Source organism: Cynocephalus volans, chromosome 3 (genome assembly GCF_027409185.1).
Source record: "Cynocephalus volans isolate mCynVol1 chromosome 3, mCynVol1.pri, whole genome shotgun sequence".
In the NCBI taxonomy this organism is placed as follows: domain Eukaryota; kingdom Metazoa; phylum Chordata; class Mammalia; order Dermoptera; family Cynocephalidae; genus Cynocephalus; species Cynocephalus volans.
In genome coordinates this window covers 86,352,057-86,372,581 of record NC_084462.1, presented here as the reverse complement: position 1 = coordinate 86,372,581, position 20,525 = coordinate 86,352,057, and the positions used below count along the sequence as shown (strand labels likewise).

At 45.2% G+C, this 20,525-nt stretch overlaps 1 protein-coding gene across 1 annotated transcript in view; it reads right to left on the bottom strand.

The window, feature by feature from the left end:
• MYO5C (myosin VC) overlaps positions 1 to 20,525 on the bottom strand; it is a 91,612-nt gene that overhangs the window by 50,637 nt on the left and 20,450 nt on the right. The window contains exons 8-14 of the mRNA XM_063090049.1: positions 19,742 to 19,823; positions 18,268 to 18,375; positions 11,978 to 12,084; positions 8,730 to 8,995; positions 6,162 to 6,243; positions 2,853 to 2,993; positions 1,145 to 1,270 (exon numbers count right to left, since the gene is read on the bottom strand). Of these exons, the coding sequence (XP_062946119.1) occupies positions 1,145 to 1,270; positions 2,853 to 2,993; positions 6,162 to 6,243; positions 8,730 to 8,995; positions 11,978 to 12,084; positions 18,268 to 18,375; positions 19,742 to 19,823 (912 nt within the window). The remainder of the gene's footprint in view (positions 1 to 1,144; positions 1,271 to 2,852; positions 2,994 to 6,161; positions 6,244 to 8,729; positions 8,996 to 11,977; positions 12,085 to 18,267; positions 18,376 to 19,741; positions 19,824 to 20,525) is intronic.

The following is a 20,525-nucleotide window of genomic DNA, read 5'->3' as shown; positions in this document are numbered from 1 at the left end:
AGTGTGTGTGGTTTCTTCCCACCAATCCACAGTCCACCCAAAATGCTACCCAGTTCTTTTAAGGGGTCTTCTTGGAAGTGGCAGGTGAGAGAATTAAATGTGCAGAACCTGTATACTGTAAAAAGAGACCCCCAAAATAAATCCCATGTGTGCTTTTCATGGAATCTGTTCTTTTTTCTTTTTTTTTTTCCTTTTCCCCATGGGACCAGAACCCTGAAATTATATAGGACAATAACTAGTAAATATCATTTGACATATCATCATTCATTTCATAGGCATTGCTTCAGAAACTCATCTGAAAATCTCTAAGCACTAAAAGTCTATCATATTTAACAGTTCTCCTTTAGCTCCCAAAGGTGATTACAGCTTTGCAGGTTGTTGTGCCCTCCCCCCGGCCCTCGGTCACTCTGGAGCGACCAGCTCTGACCCACAGTACCAGCCTGTGCCACAGGGGAGCGCAGACGATCCCCATGACCCCCACGTGCTGGGCTGGGGCCACTAGAGCAACACCCAGCCAGGAACTGGACAGAGAGACGAGCTCCCTTACAGAAGGAAAACAAGGTGAGAATGTACATTTAGGGCAGATGGTTATGCTGATTCTTTTTCCTCCTATTTTCTAAGCTTTCTATAACGAGATTTCTAAAATAATTTTTCTTTTTATAAAAGTACCATTTGTTTAGAAAAAAAAAGGAGATATGTAATGAAGAAAATAAGTATCGCCTAGAAAACGCATCATCTTGAGTTAAAGTATGTTGCCATTGTAATAAATATATTCCAGTTTAATAAAAAAGGAAAACCTCAAATAAAAAAGGTATAGCTTTTATCACAGAAAACAGTTATGCTGTCTTGATGATCACCATTTCATAGAGAAAATAAATTAAGAGGTTAATGAATTCACAGTAAATCCAAAATCAGAAATGAGTTCCACTAACAACACATCTTTAAAGCAGTACAATTGAAACTCATGTATTTTGTCACAAAAACAAGTTAAGAATTGCTAAACACACACACGTATGTATCCTGCATCAAAGCTACATGCTAAGTGTGACTTGACTCCAAACAGAAAAATCTGTGGCCTGCCTATGCCTTCCAGAAACTTCTCTGACCCTGGGATAGACAGCATTGTTCAAGACTTTCATGGTACCTTGTCAGCAAAGTGCTGGATGATAAAGGATGTGTTTGACATTCTAGGCTTTTCAAACAGAGAGTTCTTGTTGACAAAATTATTATACAGCTTTTGAAGCCAGTTTTCATCAGTTCCATGTGGTAACTGGAAAAGAAAAGCAGACAAAATAGCAAAGAAAGCAACCTAGAGATGAAAGATTAAAAGAGGTGATAAAAAGCACTAGTTCTAAGAAACCAAGATGATCTGACACCTCAGAGTGAACTGCTCTAGATTCGAGGCCCCCCTCCCTTTTTAAAACAACTCTAGGCATTAATCTGTCCTAGATCTTAATAATCTTAAGGGTGATTTTTATTATTATCAATTGATAAATAATAATTGTATATATTTATGGGGTATTTAGGGTGATATTTAAGTGAACAGATCAATGTTCTTTTAGAAGAACAAAACATTTTAAACTAAAAGGAAATGGCCATATAATAACTTAAGAATGAAGAATTTTATTTTTGCAAAACAAGCAGTATATTATTATTTCTTCCTAAAGAATTCTAAAGGTTCAAGAAAAAATAGCTTGGGTTCTGTTACACGAACATTCTCAGGGAAATGGAAAAAGACCATCACTTGAACTAGTCCTCCCCACCCCTCGCCTGGGGAAAATAGTTTTTCTTTTGTTTTGCTGCTTAATTAACTACCTCCTTGTGCTAAGTTTACCTTTTCAAACTAAGCTACTTGCAAAACTTGTTCTTGATACTGGTGATTTTGAAACAGTTAAATTCAGCCCAAACTCAGTGAATCACCATTGTGTACTGTGTATTATCCCACTATATCCAAGTGACTCCTGCATTACTTCTTTGTGATGCTGGTCACCCAAGAATTGCCCGTGTAGAGTGGGCACAAATATTTCCCAGAGGCCACCCTGGCCTCTGTGCTTCTGCCCTTAGTAGGTCATTCTAGAGCTTGGCTCTGAGGCCTGCCCTTTAATCTTACATCACTGTGGGGGCTGGAGCACAGGTGGTACCAGAAAGGATACCTGTGCAAAGAACCACAGAATTGAGAATTCTAGAAAGAAATCACCAATAAGTCTTCAACATCGTAATCATTATTTTTATACAAATAAACCTTTGGGAAAAAACCCCCCACAAATTCCATGTTTGAGCATCAATATATGTCTTTTAAGCCAAAACATTACTACTCTCATGGGGATTATTTGTTCTCGTGGTCCCATGAGGGACACTACTGGCTGAGCCTCTACAAAGTTGCTCCTCCCGGGGGGAAATAATAATGAGGATTCCTAGAGACCTCTTATCTTGAATCATACGATGTTGATTTTTCAGCTAAACCTTCTGATGACTCACAAGAACGAGGAAGTAAAAGGAAACTCAATTATAATTAGTCATTAACCACTGGAGTGGAGTCACATGCTGTTTCCATGCCCACTCTGCATACACCTGGGGGTGGCAACAGAGGCCACCTCCTCCCTAGACGTTACCTGAGAGGTCGTGTGTGCTATGCAAGGGGGGCACGCACACGCTGAGGGCGGGAGGTTCACCTTGCACTCTGGGTTCCTGCTATGGATTACTGTCCCAGCATTAACACCCAACAGATTGGGTAACACATCAGGACTTTATAGTAGGCTTCCAAAAACAACAGCAAAAATCACTTTGTAATACGCTCATCTGTTACTACTCAGAAGCTGGGGGGGACAAACCCAATTATTTAAAAAATTTACCAAGCATTCTTCATCCAGTAACTCCAAAATGCCCATTTTTGCTTCAATCAGGTCAATAACTGGTTGATTGTCATAAAAATCTATCAGAGTCCAAGGGATATCTTCCTTCATATATTCTTCTTGTTCAAGTTTAAAGACATGCTGGGAATCCAAAGTTAATACAGAAAGTAAAACAGAATATTAAAGTGTGGTTCCAAAGAGCAGGACATAAGCATTTGGAAAATGCAGATACATGGTTGATTTGTAATGTTCATGTTGAAACAGGAAGACCGTGAAGTACAGGCCACCCCCCTTGCCTGTACTTGGGCCATGACCAATGCCACTGAGTCCCTCACATGAGTCGAGTTGTCATCCTCCCACCGGGTCTGAGTGAGTCCCCACCTCCAAGTGTGTCAGGCTGGGCCAGCATGTGTCACCAGCAGCAGCACTGCGTGGTGCTCAGTGTGGTCCTGGAGCCCCTCCCTGCTGGTGGCCACTGCTGCTACCCGAGGGCAGATCCTGCCTCTTTGGCCTCAAGCAGCTGCTGGGTAGGAGCCAGCCATCTGAGGATGCTGGTAGCGGGGCCCATGTGAGAAGCCCACAACTTGGAGATCATTGCTCACTACTTGCTCATGCCATGAGGGTATCAGGGAGGGTTCTCAGAAGACACAGCTCAGGCTCATCCTGGAGGATGAAAGTTTGGCTGGCAGGAAGAAGGGTGGGGGAGGGGCAGCAAGGAGCAAAGCCTCCCACAGAAGAGGCCAAATGCACCCTGTACAGGCTAGAGGGCACAGTAGTGATGGGAAGCAATGAAACTCCACAGGATGGCTGAGGGTAGGTCATGAAAGACCTTCGGGTCCTCTCTAGAGAGTCCAGATCCTGTGGCCTTTTCCTAGGGGCAGGGAGGACACACTGAGAAGGGATAGGAGAGGGTCATGATGAAGCCTGGAGGACGGCCTCTGACAAAGGCAAGACTGGAGGCAGGAAGCCCAATGATCTTGGAGGCTGGGCCTCTGCAGGAGGAAGATGAGGAAGGAGACAGCATGAATGCTGAGCCCAGGACAGAGTCAATGGAGGTGGCTTAACCACGAGAAGACCGGCATGGAATGGAAGAGGTGAGTTCCCTTTGTGGCTCGTTGCCGTTGAGCTCCCTGGGCACCCAGGAGCAGGGCCACAGCAGCCAGCTTTATGGGATGGGGATCAGGAGAGAGTCCTCACTAAGGCTCTACGTGCCTACGTTCGAAGATGCTCCCCTCCTGGCAGGACCTGAACTTTACTAGATGACTCAAGAAGAGGAAAAAATAAAGAAGGAAAAGGAGGAGGAGGGGGAGGAAGTGGAAGAGGAGGAAGGGCAGGAGAGGAAAGAAAAAGAAAAAAGATAAAATGAAATCACAGCCTCTGACATGTGGCTTTTGGTAGGGTGTCTCCAACATGTAATTTGAGGTTGAAGTAAACGTGTGTGCGTTGGAAAGTCACAGGGCATTGGAATCCAGGGAGAGGGCAGGGTCTATAGTCAGAGTTTGACTTCAGCTGAGTTATGCTAAATACACACTGGGAATAAACCTCAGCTGTAGTTATTAAATGCTAAACTTCCCGGAAATCCTTACGGATGCTAAAGAAATAGAAATTTGCAATGGGATGAATTTTAATACTTGTGTGTGGATTAATTCTGGGGTTAGGAAAAGGAAAGGAAAAACACATTTACTGAATAGGATTCAATGTTAGCTCTCCTCCTCATAACAATATTAGGCAGATATTATTGACTCATTTTTAAAAATGAGGAAACTGAGGCTCAGAGAGCCCAAGGTCTCAGAGGGAGAAGGTGAAGAGCTGAGATTCTAACAATTCAGTTTGAACTAAAGCCACGATAGAGAAAACGCATAGAAAGGTTTCCTAACCAGAAGAGGCAGCGAGGCACCAGGGTCCGTTCTCAGGGAGGCTGAATCTCGAAAGACAGGTGGGCATGCGCCAGGCAAAGAGGAGGGATGGGGAAAGGACAGAAGCAGGTGGGAAAAGCTGTCATGCTCTGTTCTCCTCAGGAGTTGTATTGGGAGAACTAAATGCTGTATGCTAACAAAAGTACACTCTTTCCTTGGAGTGATTGTTAGGATTTTAAATTGTGGTTTCTATTATGAATGGGAATCAAAATTCTTTCCATGGAAATGTAGCAGAAGTTTACGATGGAATCTAAAGGGAAAAAGTGAGCTGATAAAGCATTTTAGCTTTCCACGTGGCTTTTCAGAAATGTAGCCAAACATAAATGTAAAGAAGCTACCATAAAAAACATGAGGCTAGTTTCATGGTACAGCAATATAGAATGTTATCCAAGAAACTTAATTTCATTGATCTCTGGTTAGCAGCAAGGCATAAGCACTGTTAGGAATTCAAAAGTGGTTTTAATAAAGTTCCTGCATTCAGGGAACTTACTTAAGAGGTCAAAATTGTATTCAATACATATAGCAACATCAAAATGCCCAAACAACCCTAAGTAAAACTTAGTTAACATTTTTAAGTGTTTTATTCATCTTTGTATCTCAGCATCCAACTCGGTATCTGGCATACATAAGGCACTCAAAGTTTTTTGAATAAACAAATTTTCCCAGTGAGAGAAAAATTGGGATCCATCTCTTGTCTGTGTCCATGGGAAGACATATTCGATCTTATCCATAATCAGGAAGGTACCATATATATCTTGTTCTAAATTAAGACTGGAGAAACTCGCTCCATACTCCATCTGCTGCTCAGTACAGCATGTGCTCAGGTAGGCACTGGGCTGAGAGAGACAAAAAATGCAAGCCCTGGCCTCTCCACATGACCAAATCTAGTTGGAGACATGCACACAGATGATGATAATTCCATGCGACAGATCTGTGGCAGAGGAAGCACGCAGGAAGAGGCATGGGGGCATTAGGAAAGGCTCTCAGGGAAGCTGAAGCTCAAAAGACTAAGCTACGGGGGAAGGAAGGCAGCAGGTGAGTGAAGGCGGAGAGAGGCAGCAGGTGCAAAGACACGGAGCCTCGCAAGAATGTGGAGCCTTCGGGCAACTAACTGCATAGTGCGGTCTGGCCGCACAGAGGGTCTCTACGGAAGAACGGTGGGCAATGAGCTGAAGCTCACAAGAGGGCAGATGCTCAAAAAAGATGAAATGGGAGATGGGAGGGTGTGATTTCAAGACATGGCCACAAGGGGGTGCAGTGACTCGGTGAGCTGCTCCTGTAATCAGGAAAATTGGAGGGAAGATGCTGACTCTGCCTCTTGCCACGGCCACGGCCACGGCCACGCACACACGGGGCTGAGAACCAGTTCCGAGAGGGCAGAAACATCACCTACCAGGTTAAACTGTTGTTGCAGTTTTTCATTAGCGTAATTGATGCAAAATTGTTCAAAGCTGTTCACATCAAAGGTTTCAAAACTGAAATACAGTTAAAAAAATTAAAATATAACTTAAAGCAGGACGAGTTTATAGGTGAGTATTTTTTGACAAGCTTCATAGCTTAAAAGTGTGTTATGTTTTCTACAAGTTTTAAATACACCTCAAAGCTTCTGGTATCCTAACGGTCCTTTTATAAATAACTTTTTTCCTGGTTGTCCCCTGAAAAGAATCTGGTATATACAAAACACTTACGTAAGCCAGACATTAAAATAGGCATGCCACAATATGGTGAATCATCTAATCCACATGACACCACCAACATCCGCATTATTATCCTCACTTTATAGATCAGGAAATAAGACTGAGAAGTTAAGAAACTTGCCTAAATTCACATAGCTTGTGTCAGAACTCAGCTGTGAGCCAGCCTGCCCGCCAGCCATTCCTGTGCTTTCAATGAGAAAGCGATGTGGTTTCCCGTCCCCTACTCCGTGCCTGCTGAGGGGAGGGGCAGCACAGTTTTGCCTCCCCAAGAGCTACCTCCATAGTTTCTGCAGAAAAAGGGCAAGGTCATTTAATACCCCGTAGCCCAGCAGACCCCACTGGGTGCAAGACAGACCTGGCCCCGCCTCCTTGTTCAGACATTCAATAGCTGTCTCTGCAGTTGCCCTGGAGTTGCAAGCTCAGGAGCCAGGGGAGCCAGGCAGCGGACAGAAACAGGATGCAGCCTGGACACGACACAACAGTGAGCCGTGTGGGGCCTGTGGCAATCAGCATTGTCCCAAGGGGCAGCTGCCACTGAGCTCCTGCCAGCTGTGACCATACAAAAATGCAGGCCAGGATGTTAGATTACCTGCTTCTCAAGAAAAGCCAGAAATCTGGACCTTTATATGAATTCAGTCTGTAAAACATGATGGGGGCCGAACAGAACAGGAGCACCATGTTTACCACCTGGCCCGGTGAGCGCTCCGGGAGGAAGCTCGCTGAGCTTTCAGGTGTTAGCATTAATGCTCATCGCCTCAACCCTAAGGCTGCTCTACGTGGAAGGCTACGTGACCCCGCTGTTACACACAAGAGGGTGACTATCATAGGCCTAACAGCCAGCGAGTGGTGCCAGAAATGCAATCTGAGCCCAGCTCTTGGTACCTCCAAAGCCTTTGCTCTCAATTGCTCTAATCCTGAGAGGTTTGTGCCAGCTCCATAGGTCCCCTGCAAGTCTCACTTGATGAGTCAGTTTGGCTCAGTTTAGAATTACTGGGCAGGGGAAGGGCCTGGGCTGTCTTCTAGAGAGCTCCAGGGAGACTTGGAGCAGCAGCAGAACCCACCCAGCTCTGACGGCCCCATTCCACATGCAACCTCGGTTGCCCAGAGGTTCAAAGACTGGTCTGGACATAGAGGATAAGCTAGGTCCAGTCCTGGAGAGGGTCAAAAGGGCCTCACTGTGCTCTGCAGCTCACAGATGGGGCTAAGGGCAGGGCCTTCTAGGACAGGGACAAGACGTCACACATCAATGGTTATTTTCTGGCACTCAGCTGAAGTTTAAAACCCATGGAAAGACCTAAATCTGTGACTTAAAATGCCAGAAACACATTGGCTATAACACTTCACATTTGAACAATGCTATGGTTTCAAGATGCCTTCGTAATTTCTTCCATTTGATTATAATGACCCTGGGAGAGAGGCTCCATTTTACCGATGCAGAAACTGAGGTTTGGAGAGGTCCTGTGACTTTCCTGGGTTCACACAACTGGCATGCTGCTGCACTCACTCCCAGGGATCTGATCCCCAGACACAGGCCTGTCCAGATCTTGGTCCAAAGAACATAAACACACGTCAGGCCAGGGAGTCACAAGCTTTGTGTTGCTCTGAGCTTAAGCCTCAAAGCTCCCAGCTTTGGCTTTGCTTGCTTTCAATGATGCTAACATTTCCTTTGAGGCTTCTTTATTTCCAGGTCAAACTAAGCTCAGTTCTCTAGAAAGTTGCAGGATGTGCACGGGTGAGGGTTAATCCGGACGTGAGCACACTGGAGAAAGTGGGAAAGGGTTTGTGCCAGGCTGTAGTGCTGCTACTTAGAGAGGAGCTTATTTTGGGGAGAGGGGTACTATTAATTCATGGGTGGCAGCAAGCAGTTACTTTTAAAATTTCTGAAGAATTTTAAACATTTAGATATACTCTAGCAAGTCCTTGTGAATTTACAGACACTCTTGTCTCAGGTTTGCCCATGTAGCCAAAAAATTCAAAGTCCTTATTACAGTGGTCCCCAGGTCCCGCTCACTTGCCGTTTTCCTCCCTGGCTGCTTGCCACAGCAGCAAGCTTTATGGGATGGAGATGAGGGGGGAGTCTTCACTAAGCCTAAGAGAAACCATAGCCAGGAGACTGTACTTAACATCCATACAGGCAAAAACAGAGAATGTCACCTTTCTAATTATGTGAAACACAAAAGTAGAACCGGAACAAAATAATCTAAAAATAACTGGGCATTCTATATTTAAATGAGGAAAGACAGGCTCACTAAAGAGAATCTTACCCATAAATGTCCAAAACACCAATAAAAGTGTGCTGCTTGCCTGAGAACTGCAATGCTTGGTTAATTTTCTCCACAACGAAGTCGAACAGGTGCGCATAGATCTTTTTGGCCAGTGCGTCCCTGGCATTGACAGCCTGGGGCCTGGTCATGGGTTTCACCACTGTCTCGGAGGTTGTGATGATTTTGCGATTGCACAGCCACTTGGCCACTTTGCTACTCTCCAGGCCCAGGAGCTCACAGAATACCTCCAGATGACTGTCATCCTCCTTCAAAAACAAGATAAGACCCATCAGGGCTGTCCAGCCTCCAAAGCAGTACCACCCCACCACGCCAAGGCCTCTGGACCCATACTTGGGCCTGTGTGAGAGATAAGAAGGAGCTGGCTTAAGGGTGGCCAGGCTTCAGGAGAGGGAGTGGCACTGGTTCTGCACCTGGCCCTTGGCAGGGCACCACTGCAGTGATGACAGGCAGTCCTGGATTCTTTCATTCTGGCCAAAGAATGTCAGCACTGATCAAGGCTGTGGAAGCCATCAATCCCACTCCTGTGCATGTGACCACAGCCTCCAGCCCTCTCTCTTCCCTTTGCATCACGCTTGGGCCACCTGTCAGTATGTGGACTGACCCTGCCCCACCTGCTGTGGTCAGGAGTTTGCTGGGAGGTCTGGCCCAGGAGGTACCTAAGTTTTATTCCCAGACAGAACCTGGTATGGTTCCTTTGACTGAGCTAGCTTCTCAGCTGACACAGGGCTGTGATGGGGGACATTTCCTGGATGCACATAGTGAATCTTGTCCTCTCCCAAGCCTGGGCACAAGAACTGCCCCACTGGCCAGCTGATCAGGAGAGGGAGGAGGTGCTCTCACTTGTCTTCAGCCAGTGTGGACAAGGCTCTCATCACTTGGCAAAGAGATATGACTCCATGTGACTAAGCACCATCATTCCTCTCGAGGCACCGTCTCAGTCAACCGGGAGAGCCATGCGATTGCATTTGGACAGCATCAGAATATACATGGTGCAGGAAGCAAGCCAGAAGGCCCTGACAACTCCTCCCTCCCACCCCACCCCCCTGACCTGCACCACAATAAGGAGCTCGCTTCTGATGTGCCTGACTGCCTACTGGGGAGGGGGTTGGCAGGAAACTAACCTTCCAAGTCAAAAAAATCAGCTAATGGTGCTGCTACAGAAGGAAATGCAAAGGGGCAGCCTTTTTACTAAGAATTTGGCTTCACCCAAATTTAATTTGTCAACATTTCAAGTTCCTGATACAAATGAATGGTATGTGCATTACAAAGCTAGGAGTAATGATTAGAGAGAGGACTGGCAAGTTTCTACAAAGATTCTTAGAATACTTTCTAAAGGGTTTTTGGTCTATCAGTTTTAATTCTTCCTCTAAAATACTACCTTCAAAACAAACGTCATGGGATAGAGCTCCATGTGATGGCACTTGTTGGGTGGAATCACATTTTTAGGCTATGGGAGTCTGAGAAGAAAGCGCAGAAGCCCAGCTTCTCCGAGGTAATGAGCAGGGAGACACAGGGGAACATGCCCTTGAAGCACGCTGCTCTCCTACCCCAGGCCTGTCATCACCTCTCTCCCAACTTCCCAGTGCTTTGGGAATTGACTAACTCTGTGAGGTCTGGACACTGTGGGGGATAAGAGGGGTGCTGAGTGTAATTAGAGGGGAGGAAAGAGACGTACCTCCTGGTCACAGGGCAACAGGATAGGAGCCCTGAGCCAACAGCACACGCTGCTCTGCTCTCTCCCTAAACCGCAGGTTCCAGAGAGCCCAGAAATCACCAGTATCACAAAATTATCAGCTGCTCCCATCAGTTATTTTGGGGACATGAAAATAGACATTGTTATGGACTGAATGTTTGTATCCCTCCAGAATCCACATATTGAATTCTTAACCCCTGATGTGATGGTATTTGGGATGGGGCCCTTGGGAGGTGATTAGGGTTAGATAAGGTCATAAGGGTGGAGCCTCCATGATGGGACTAATGCCCTTATAAGAAGAGACACCAGAGAGCTTGTTCTCTCTCCACCAGGTGAGGGCACAGTGAGAAGGCGGCAGTGTGCAAGCCAGCCAGAGAGCCCTCACCAGAACCTGACCATGCTGGCATCCTCGTCTCAAACTTCCAGCCTCCAGATCTGTGAGAAAACAAATTTCTGTTGCTTAAACCACCCACTCTGTGGTACTTTGTTGTGGCAACCTGAGTTGAGTAAGACAGACGTGTTAATACAAAGCTTTAAAGGTATGGACATTTTGCATTTCACAGAAACATTTTTTACTACGTGTTCGTTTTCTTCTTTACACAGACATCAGTGAGACTAACCAAACACATACTCCCCCCCACACACCCAAAATCACTACTCATAATATTTGTTGCAGAAGACCATGCACATAAACTTATCTTGTATCCATTAAATAAAGAAATCTGTTACAAAATTTACATGGGAATATATTCCCAGAGAAGAAGCCAGCACCATTGATGTTTGATTTGAGTGGGTGTAGAGAGGTAGAGGGTATCCTTTCTGCTTAAAACTGTGCAGTGCCCTTCAAGGCCTACATGGTTTGTGCCCCCCGCACCCCATCCCACCCTTTTTGTCTCATCTATCACCTCCGCTTACATTCACTCCTTTCTGGATACACTGACTTCCTTGTTGTTTCTCAAACAACATCTCCTGCCTGAGGGTCTTTGCACCTGCTGCTCACTCTGCTTCAAAGTCCTTCCCTCACATAGAGGCATGATTTACGCCCGCATCTCCTTCAGGCCTCTGCCCACTGCCACCTAATCAGAAAGGCTTTCTCTGACCATCCCGCAGAAAGGCACAGCCCCTCAGCACCCCTACTGTGCTTGACATTCCTTTGTAACAGCCATCGCCAGCTCCAGAGCCTGTATTTGTTTGTCTTTCCTCCCCGCTCCTTCCCTCCCCCAAATCATAAGTTCCATGAATGTCTTCTTGTTTTGTTTTGTTCATAGTAGGTGCTCTATAAATATCTGTTGAATAAAAAAGAACATCTAGAACGATGCAAGACCCCCCCACTCCCACCCCCCATTGTAAGGGGAGGGTGCTTTACTCTTTGAAGGTAACCCACGGAAACCCTTGCTTCCTTGTTCCTGTTGAACCAGTCTACCCACTAAGCCCAGCTGTTCCTGCCTGGTGATAAAATGCAAAGGCAGGGAAACAAGAGCAGTTCCACTGATGACCCTCAGACCCAGGAAGGGTAAAACAAATAGCATCTTACGCTAACTGAGGACCTCTCGTTGCCCACTGCGGTGATCTGCACGTTTCCCAGATGCAGGATGGCTGCCAGCACCTTAAAAATATCCATCTGGAAATCTTCCTTCAAACCTGAAAACAAACATTTTCCCAAATTAGGAACACTGTATTTCTTCTCTTACTAGTAAGATAAGCACCTGGATCCTTTCAAGACACTCTAGTACCTTCAGTGCCCAGAGCTGGGACAGGGAACGTGCAGTGGACCCCAGGGAGAATCTGGTTCACTGCTCTTTCTAGTTCACCTCCGTAGATGCACAATGTGAATGCTACAGCCCACTAGTTTTCCCCTTTGCCATGGCTACTAAGAAACCCAACACAAAAATTAATATCCGAGTAACCATTTCCTGTCAGGTTCCTGGGAGAATCAGCTGTCATTTATTCCATGTGCTTTCTTTATTTTTAATGTTTTTCTTTTTTCTTTTTGCTCACAAGATCCCTGAATTCTTTTTAAGGTAGGATGCTGGAGGGGTTCCATTCACCCTTACAGATTCTCTGCTCTCTGTTCCAGGTGACCTGCATGGACCAAGGCAATGGGCACTCATGCCCCCTGGCCTCTAGCAAGGTTCGATTAATGGAGAGCCCTGGCAGGAGATCAGAGAGGAGGAGGAGAGAGAGGTTCTGAGTATGTCTTGCCCCAGTCTCTTTCTCTGCAAAGTTACCTCAGACTAGCTGTGTGGCCCAACTGACTGAAGGGCACTGCTCCTGGTCTGGCGCTAACTGTATGCAACTCTCCTTTCAGGCTCCAGTAGTGCCCCTGTGCTTAAAATGGGAAAGAGCAGTGAACAGTTTTCCTGGGGCCCCACTGCCCATAGCAGCTCCCCTGGACCCTGCCCACATATTCATAGTTGGTCCCTTCATAAATAAACCCTCCCCCTTTTATTCCATTTTGAGTTTGTCCTGTGTTTCCCATGGGGACGTTGACTGATGTAGGTGGAATATAAATTATGTATATATAACAGATTCAGTATGAGGAGATTAGCACATACCCTGGAGCAAAAAATAAACTAGATCAGCTGCTTGAAAGGACTTTGTGTCTGATCCCCATAAATCATACCAGAGAACCTGCAGCTGTGAGCCAGACTTTGCTAGCTCAGGACCCACCAGTGTGTTAATAACACTGCAGTGAGTCCGAGAGCTTAGAGGTGTACTTGGGCAGGCGGGGCAGGCTCATTTCCATTGATATCCATGCTCTCTGTCCACACTGGAGTGGAGGCCAGTGACCCCCACACCCCCCAAGCAGAAAAGCCGCAGGCCCTCCCTGCCAGATAAGAGCCGCAGCTGCCACCCACTGCTCCTCACTGGAATATTTCATTAGCAGGTAGGTCATATTCTTAAATATTTTCAAAACCTGCAAAGTGTTCTCTGCTTCAAAGGGTAAATAAAATCAAAGTCTCAAAAGATTTCAAACAAAAAATATATGGAAGAGTCCAGACCTTTGTTGCTTTTCCATTTGGCGTTAGCTCCTCCATGTGAAGGACAGATGTGTCTACCAGAAATAAACTCCAAGGCCCCAACATGGTAAATGACAGGTAAGTGATGAAGAAAAGCAACCAAAAATGCAAAGTTTGGGAATCTTCATTCTGACACTCCTACCAACTCTCTCTGATCTATAACTAAGTCACTTAACTAATCCACGCCTTCCAGAAACAAAAAAGTGAAATAACTCCAAAGCAATGAAGTGAAAGAAAGAATTTAAGACCTCTGTTCAGTAATCATCTTCAGTGAGACAAAGTCACACAATAGCAATGCTGGCCTGAATTAGATTCCAGGGAGAAGCACATTGGTCATGGCCCTGAGCCTGAGGCCCAGGCTAGGTCTGACATTTCCAGGGTGTTCTTCCTGTCAGAGATCAGGGTCATGACAACAGCCAAATGGCAAGAATCAATGGATGAATCAAATGCGAGAGAGCCAGCAGAAGGACAGAGGAAAGCTGCTTTTATCAGACATACCCCCTTCTGCTTCCTGGGGGTAATTTCACGGCTAGCTAAGATGCCTCAGGAGCAGAACCACAGGGGAAAGCGAATGGAACTCTGCTTCCAGCACTTTTCCAGTACTTTCCACATATCCTCTCATCTAATGCTCACAAGAATTATATGAGGTGAGTCTTAGTATTGTTCCCACTTTACAGAGGAGGAAACTAAGGCATAGAAAGGTTAGGGAACCTGTCCAGGGTCAGGTTGGGCATGTCATATATAAGCGGTTTAATGCCAGTGCCCCCTGCAATATGTGGAAAGACCTGCAGAGTTCATAAAACCATCTGAGCTTCACCCTACTGTGTCTAAACATGAAGTTCCCGATGACCTCTTGCCCAGCCAAGGAGAAGGTTGGGCGGGATCTAAAGGTGCATTTGCTAGTGTGATGTGGAGTAGATTTGTGTATTAAACCAGATGGCCTCACTGCTAATGTTGCCCATCTCTCTACACTGTCTCCACAACAAAGCACAGCAACTGGTGAATCAACCCACAAGTACTGACTTAGAGATTACATTTTAAAAAAGGATGATCTGCCCAAGTATGTTATAATCCTGTGTATGATTCAAGTTAGGGAGCCAGCCCTTGAGATCTCTACCTAAGAAAGATGATACCAAGACTCAAACAAAAAGGTAAGGTCAATGGGACGAGCAGTATAAATCACGTATTCACACTGTGAGGAGATGTGCTGTCCAGTTGAATTTTCTGTGACAATGGAAATGTTCTGCAATTTTGTTGTGCAATATGGTAGCTCTTAGCCACATGTGGCTATGAGCACTTGAAACGTGCCTTGTGCAAGTGAAGAACTGAATTTTAAATTTTTATTCACTTTAATTAAGTTAAATGTAAACAGTCACTTGTGGCTGGTGGCTACTGTGTTGGACAGCACAGGTTTAGAGACCGTGAAATCAATACACAGCGTGAGATCACTCATTGGTTGTGGGGCTGTAGGATGATGGAGCTCTCAAGGTTGCAGTGAGGTCACCTGTTCCACACATGAATCCATCCTACAACAGTAAATGGACCTCTGGACTTTGCTCAAACTTCTCCTTTGCCTGGCATGGGGTCATCGTGGGACTTCATGTTTAGACACACCGGGGTGAAGCTCAGACGGCTTCCTGAACACAGATATTTTCATATATTGCACGAAAACTAAGGAACCTATCAATTATGCCCACTCTACCATCTAGGACAAGAATCTGCAAACATTTTCTTACTACCCTTTGCAGCCGAACGGCATGTCACAATTCCTCAACACTATCACTGTAGTGTGAAAGCAACCGTAGACAATACCTAAACAAATGAGGGTGGCTATGTTCCAACTGAACTTTACTTATAAAAACAGGCCTGTCTGCTGACCCCCGGTCTAGGACATTTTTTAGCGATTGTTTTCTTTAAATGGGTACTGATCTCTCACACTGACATAGCATGCCACATCTCAAAGACGACTTTAGACATTGCATCTTAATCCTTACAACATCCCCACTAGCTACTGTGGTAGCTGCTCTCCAGGACCCTCACACACTACCGTCCCAGTGCTCATGCCGTGTCACTCCCTCCCTGTGAGTCATGAGTCTGAGCTGGCCCCATGACTTGCTTTTGACTTTCCAGAATAGAACACTGTGATACTGCATTGACTTCTGAGGCTGGTTCATAAAAAGCCTCTTGGAAATGGCTCTGGGAGAAGCTAGCCATGACGTAAGAAGTCCATCTACCCTGAGACCAGCGTGCTATGAGGAAGTCCAATGAGGAGGTCACTTGGAGAGAGAGATGCCCACCCAGTCCCCAGCCATTCTAGCAATCCAGTCATGTGGGAGAAGAAGCCTTCAGAGGACCCAGGCCTGACACCATCACAGGAGAGTCCCCAAGTGAGACACACCCAGCTGAGCCCAGTCAACACAGAATCATGAGAGATAATAAGAAATGTCATTTTAAGCCACTAAAAATTGGGAAACAGCAGTAGATAACTGGGACAACTAAATATTTTCATTATTACTCCACTGTATGGATGAGAAAACTGGCGCCGGGGATAATCATTGACATGTGCAAAGCCACAGACTGATCTTGTGACACATAAAATCAGAGTGAATTTGTGATAATGAATAATTAAGTACGAAATTGTGAGGTCTAACAGCCAATGCACAGGCAATCAGAGGAGATGGGGCAACGGGCTGGCATCTTTAAACAACGAGCTTGTTGGAGAGTAAACGGGGACAGATTCTGTCATAGTCCTGGGATTCTGCCAGCCACACTCCCAGTCACCTGCTGAGGTACTGCCCTCTTGGAGGGGAGAGGCGTGACTGTCCCCAGCCCCTTCCCGCCTGCCCACCACGCACAGCACAGTGGGCAGCCACGACCATTAACAGCCATGGGAGGTGGTGGATGGTTGTACTCTCTCCCCACAAAACATTGGGGAGCCTTGTTGAAAACATCTAGGTCTGTGCTCAGGGCTGGGACTGGGGGGAGGCAGGATAAGTGCCTGGGGCCAACCCTGCACTTGAGTGATCCCAAGAGTGAGCGTCTTGATGACTTTTCAGCCCTAGCCTCCTCTTGCTTCATCCTAGTCTCAACCCTACTGGTGGGGAAATTTGTGAAAACAACCTAATTTGTGTGATACAGTGGGGAAAATTGCTGCAAACTGCTGGGCTCCCATGTTGAGGGACTGTTTATGGAAGAAGAGATGGGTTTACTCAAAGGAGGTTAGGGCTTGGACAACAGGGAATGCAGAGGGATAGAAGGCAGGTGGTGACGCCTCGAGGGCCCCTGCCATGTGCTCGGCCTGGTGCTAGGGGCTTTCACCCAAGTTGCTTACTGGCTGTCGTGAAAGGTGTACTGCCACTCTACAGATCAGGAAACTGAGTCTCGGGGAGGGGAGCCGCCTTAAGTCAGACCAACTAGGATTTGAATTCACGTTTATTTGATCCTGAAGCCTACTCCCCTCCCCGCTGCCCCATGTGATTTTGCTGTGAGGAGAACACTGTGCAGGTGGGAGGCGGACCCTTGAGGATAAAGGTGGGGGGTGGTGATGGGCAGGATGGGACACGTGGACCACAGTCCCCTTGGAGCCCAGCCCGAGCTAGGCTACCTGTCCCCTCCTCACTGTGCTCCCTCTCATGGGAGTTACGACTGTAATTATTTTAAGAAAATGTTAATCAGTACCAACAGTGTTGATCTTACTGCTTGCTATGAAATGTTTAAATTGCCCTTCTCCAGGAAGCGGTTTTGAGGGAGCAGAATCTGATAGTAATTTTGCTTAGGAAATCACCTTGTTTTCATTCTCAATTATCCAATTGTGCTCCTTTTGCCTATTACTTTGGTATTTTTAACCTCAAATTCTTTGTCTTTTATATTCAAATATGGTCAACCAGGCCACAACAACTAAAACAGTGTTCTGAGATTTCTGTGAGATGTAAAAATGGCCTGTCATCTCACACTGACCAGAAGCTTTGACTGGCAGTTGTATGTGAATGTCTAGACTAATATGCAATGAGAACGTGAATGACCATTTTTACAAAGGCCACTTGGTCGACAGCCTTTCTGAACATGGGGCCCATGTGGGAAAAGTAAGGTGGAGAAAGACTGGGAACAACTAGCCATCCTGTGAGAGTTGCAGCTGCTCTACCAGCATCAGCATCCAGGTAACAGAAGGTTTAGTTTTCTGTATAAAAACAAGATGTTTTTAGATGCAGAATGCAAAAACAGTTCTGCTCTGTACTCATCACGTTACCTTGGCTAAATCACTTACTGTCTCTGTGCCTTAGTTCCCTCCTGTAAAATGGGAGAAATACCATCACCTACTTACTTCATAGAGTGGTTGTAGGTTTGAATGAGTTAATACAGGTCATAAAGTGTTTAGGATGTGCCTGCCACATTGTAAGCTCCGTAGAAGTGTCCGCTGTTTTATTACCATCATCAAGATACCTATGAAGGCCAAGTAGGGTCAACATTACATTTCTGAATGGCATCCGACCTTTGCTCCACCAGTCTTCTTTGTAGTCGGCCCAGAAGAGCTTGTGAGCATCTGCAGGGCTTACAGCCCATGCCTCTAACAGCAAACCAGCAAGCCGGAGGGGAACATATATCAATTTCTAGCTCTTTCAAAAGGGAAAAGCACAGTCTTGCCTATGTAGTCTCCAAATATGTTCTGATTGGCTTATCCTAAAATTAGAAGTCTTCAGGACACATGCATGCTAGGAATTCCTACCTTTCTCTTTTCTTCTTCTTTTCTTTTTTTTTCTTTTTTTAGAAAAAGTGACCACACCTCAGACAGGGTATTTTCACTTACCCAGTAGCACAAAGGTCTTCTGAGTCTCTACCATGTTGGCTCTGTCATTCACACCCTCAATGACAGTGTTGCCTCCCATTCTTGTGTAATTAAATTCTTCTGCACTCCCTGGAATCAAAAAGTAAAAATTGTTATGTCTGTAACACAGAAATTTGGACGTACATGTTTATCAGAAGAAGGAAAGTTCACAGTTACTGAGCTAGGTCAAGCACTTTACACATGTTATTCCATTTTTATCCCTTTGAATTCTGTGTCACAGATGCAGGAGCTGAGGCTCAGGGAAGTGAATGGGACCTGCTCAAGGTCCCATGGCTGATGATAGGGCAAGCATTTAAACACAGGCCTGACTCTAAAGCTCATGGTTTTTCTTCCTGTACTTAGCATTTTTATATAGATTTAATGAGGTTTATTGAATGTATAGTAAATGCATACATTTAAGATGCACAATTTGTTTTGACATATGTATACCCTTATAAAACTAGCACCACAATCAAGATAATGGCCATATGTACATCTAGTATTTAAACAGTAGAGAACCCAACAGAAAGTCCTTCTACACATTCACTATTCACATTCTGTTTGGCAGACAAGGCATAGATAGTGTCTTCATGTGAAATCTGCAGAAACTTAGATTCCAAGAGAGCAAGGAACTTCTCCAGAATTAGAGTGTGAGTTCAACTCCAACACACTAGAAGTCACCTCTGATAATTCTCATCCACCAGCACGGCACAAACAACCAAGACAGGAGAGCTGTGACAGCACAGGGTTTGGGTTATTTGTGCTTAAAGACAAATAGCTCTACACCTTAGCCATCCTTGTAGTATGATTAATTATACTACAAATAATGAATGACCCTGAGTCACCATGGAATTTCAAATTATGATAGAGGTGCTTTGTTTAAGAAGACAGGGAAATATATCATACATTTTAGAAAAACAACTACCTAAGGATGTTCACATAAAAAGGAAACTTTGGGGTCTTACAGCAGTAAGTTCCAGTTGTCAGGAGGCCTCATCCAAGTGGTTCTGGCTGAATAACCATAGTCACTCAATGAGCTTTGTAAGAACCCTGGGACTGAAGAGACCCCCACTCCCTGGAATCACTGCCCGGCCCCCACCTAATACATCTCCTTGGTTAGATTCCACCTCTGAAACCAAAGGAACTTATGTCTTTGGACAGAATACTTTTAAAAGTTGTATTACTATAATAAGAAATTAACCTAGAGGGCCGGCCCCGTGGAGCACTCGGGAGAGTGCAGTGCTTGGGAGCGCAGCGGCGCTCCCGTCGCAGGTTCGGATCCTATATAGGGCTGGTCAGTGCGCTCACTGGCTGAGCGCGGTGCGGGCGACACCAAGCCAAGGGTTGCGATCCCCTTACCGGTCACAAAAAAGACAAAAAAAAAAAAAAAAAAATGAACCTAGAATTGAAACCCCTACAGAAAAGGAAACCCTTCCACACACCATCCATCACATACCCAATTTAAGATGTTTAAATTCCGACTGCTGTGCAGATGCACAAAGCTGATAGAAAATGTGGTAATTTCGTTCGTTTTCCGACTGTAAAATAAAGAAAAGCCCCCATAAGTACACCAACCCATTACAAGTGAAAATCCCAGGTTTTTCACTAGAGGGCCCTAGACAGCTAATGCAGATGGACAATTCTGCTAGCATGGACACTGATATTTATGGCCAGCTCACACCTGGACCCTTCCTCTCAACAAAGAAATGGGTGACCTGAGATCATCCTCCAAATAATGACCCCAGGGAAAACGTTATTAAGTGAAAACATTCTATGAAATGGGAATGATGTAATTCATACTAGTTGATTTTTAAGAAACTCCCCACAATACAAGGCTTACAGTTGCTCACCTCCTGGGCCAAAACTATGAGAATTTTCTCCATTTTCTTGACAGAAGAGACTTTCTTTTCCCCCCATCCCCCACTAGTTCTAATCCCATTCCCTTCCTGATAGGAAAGTCAGTCTAGCAGTTTTGTCTGTTGCAGTTTTTGTGTTCTGTAAAGATAAACTTGATTTTTAAACTATGATGATTTTTTAAGTGTCCCAAATTAAAAAGTCTTAACTTTTCCCCTCAATCATATAACTCCACTGATATTGCACCTATCCATCAATTTTTGTTTTTAATAAACAGAAAAGAAAAGAATCCAAAGTGCAAAAGAAAGGTGGGAAAACTCTATTCTTTAAGTCATGGAACAACGTAGGTCGATTAATGAGTATATAAATGTAAACAATGCTTTAAA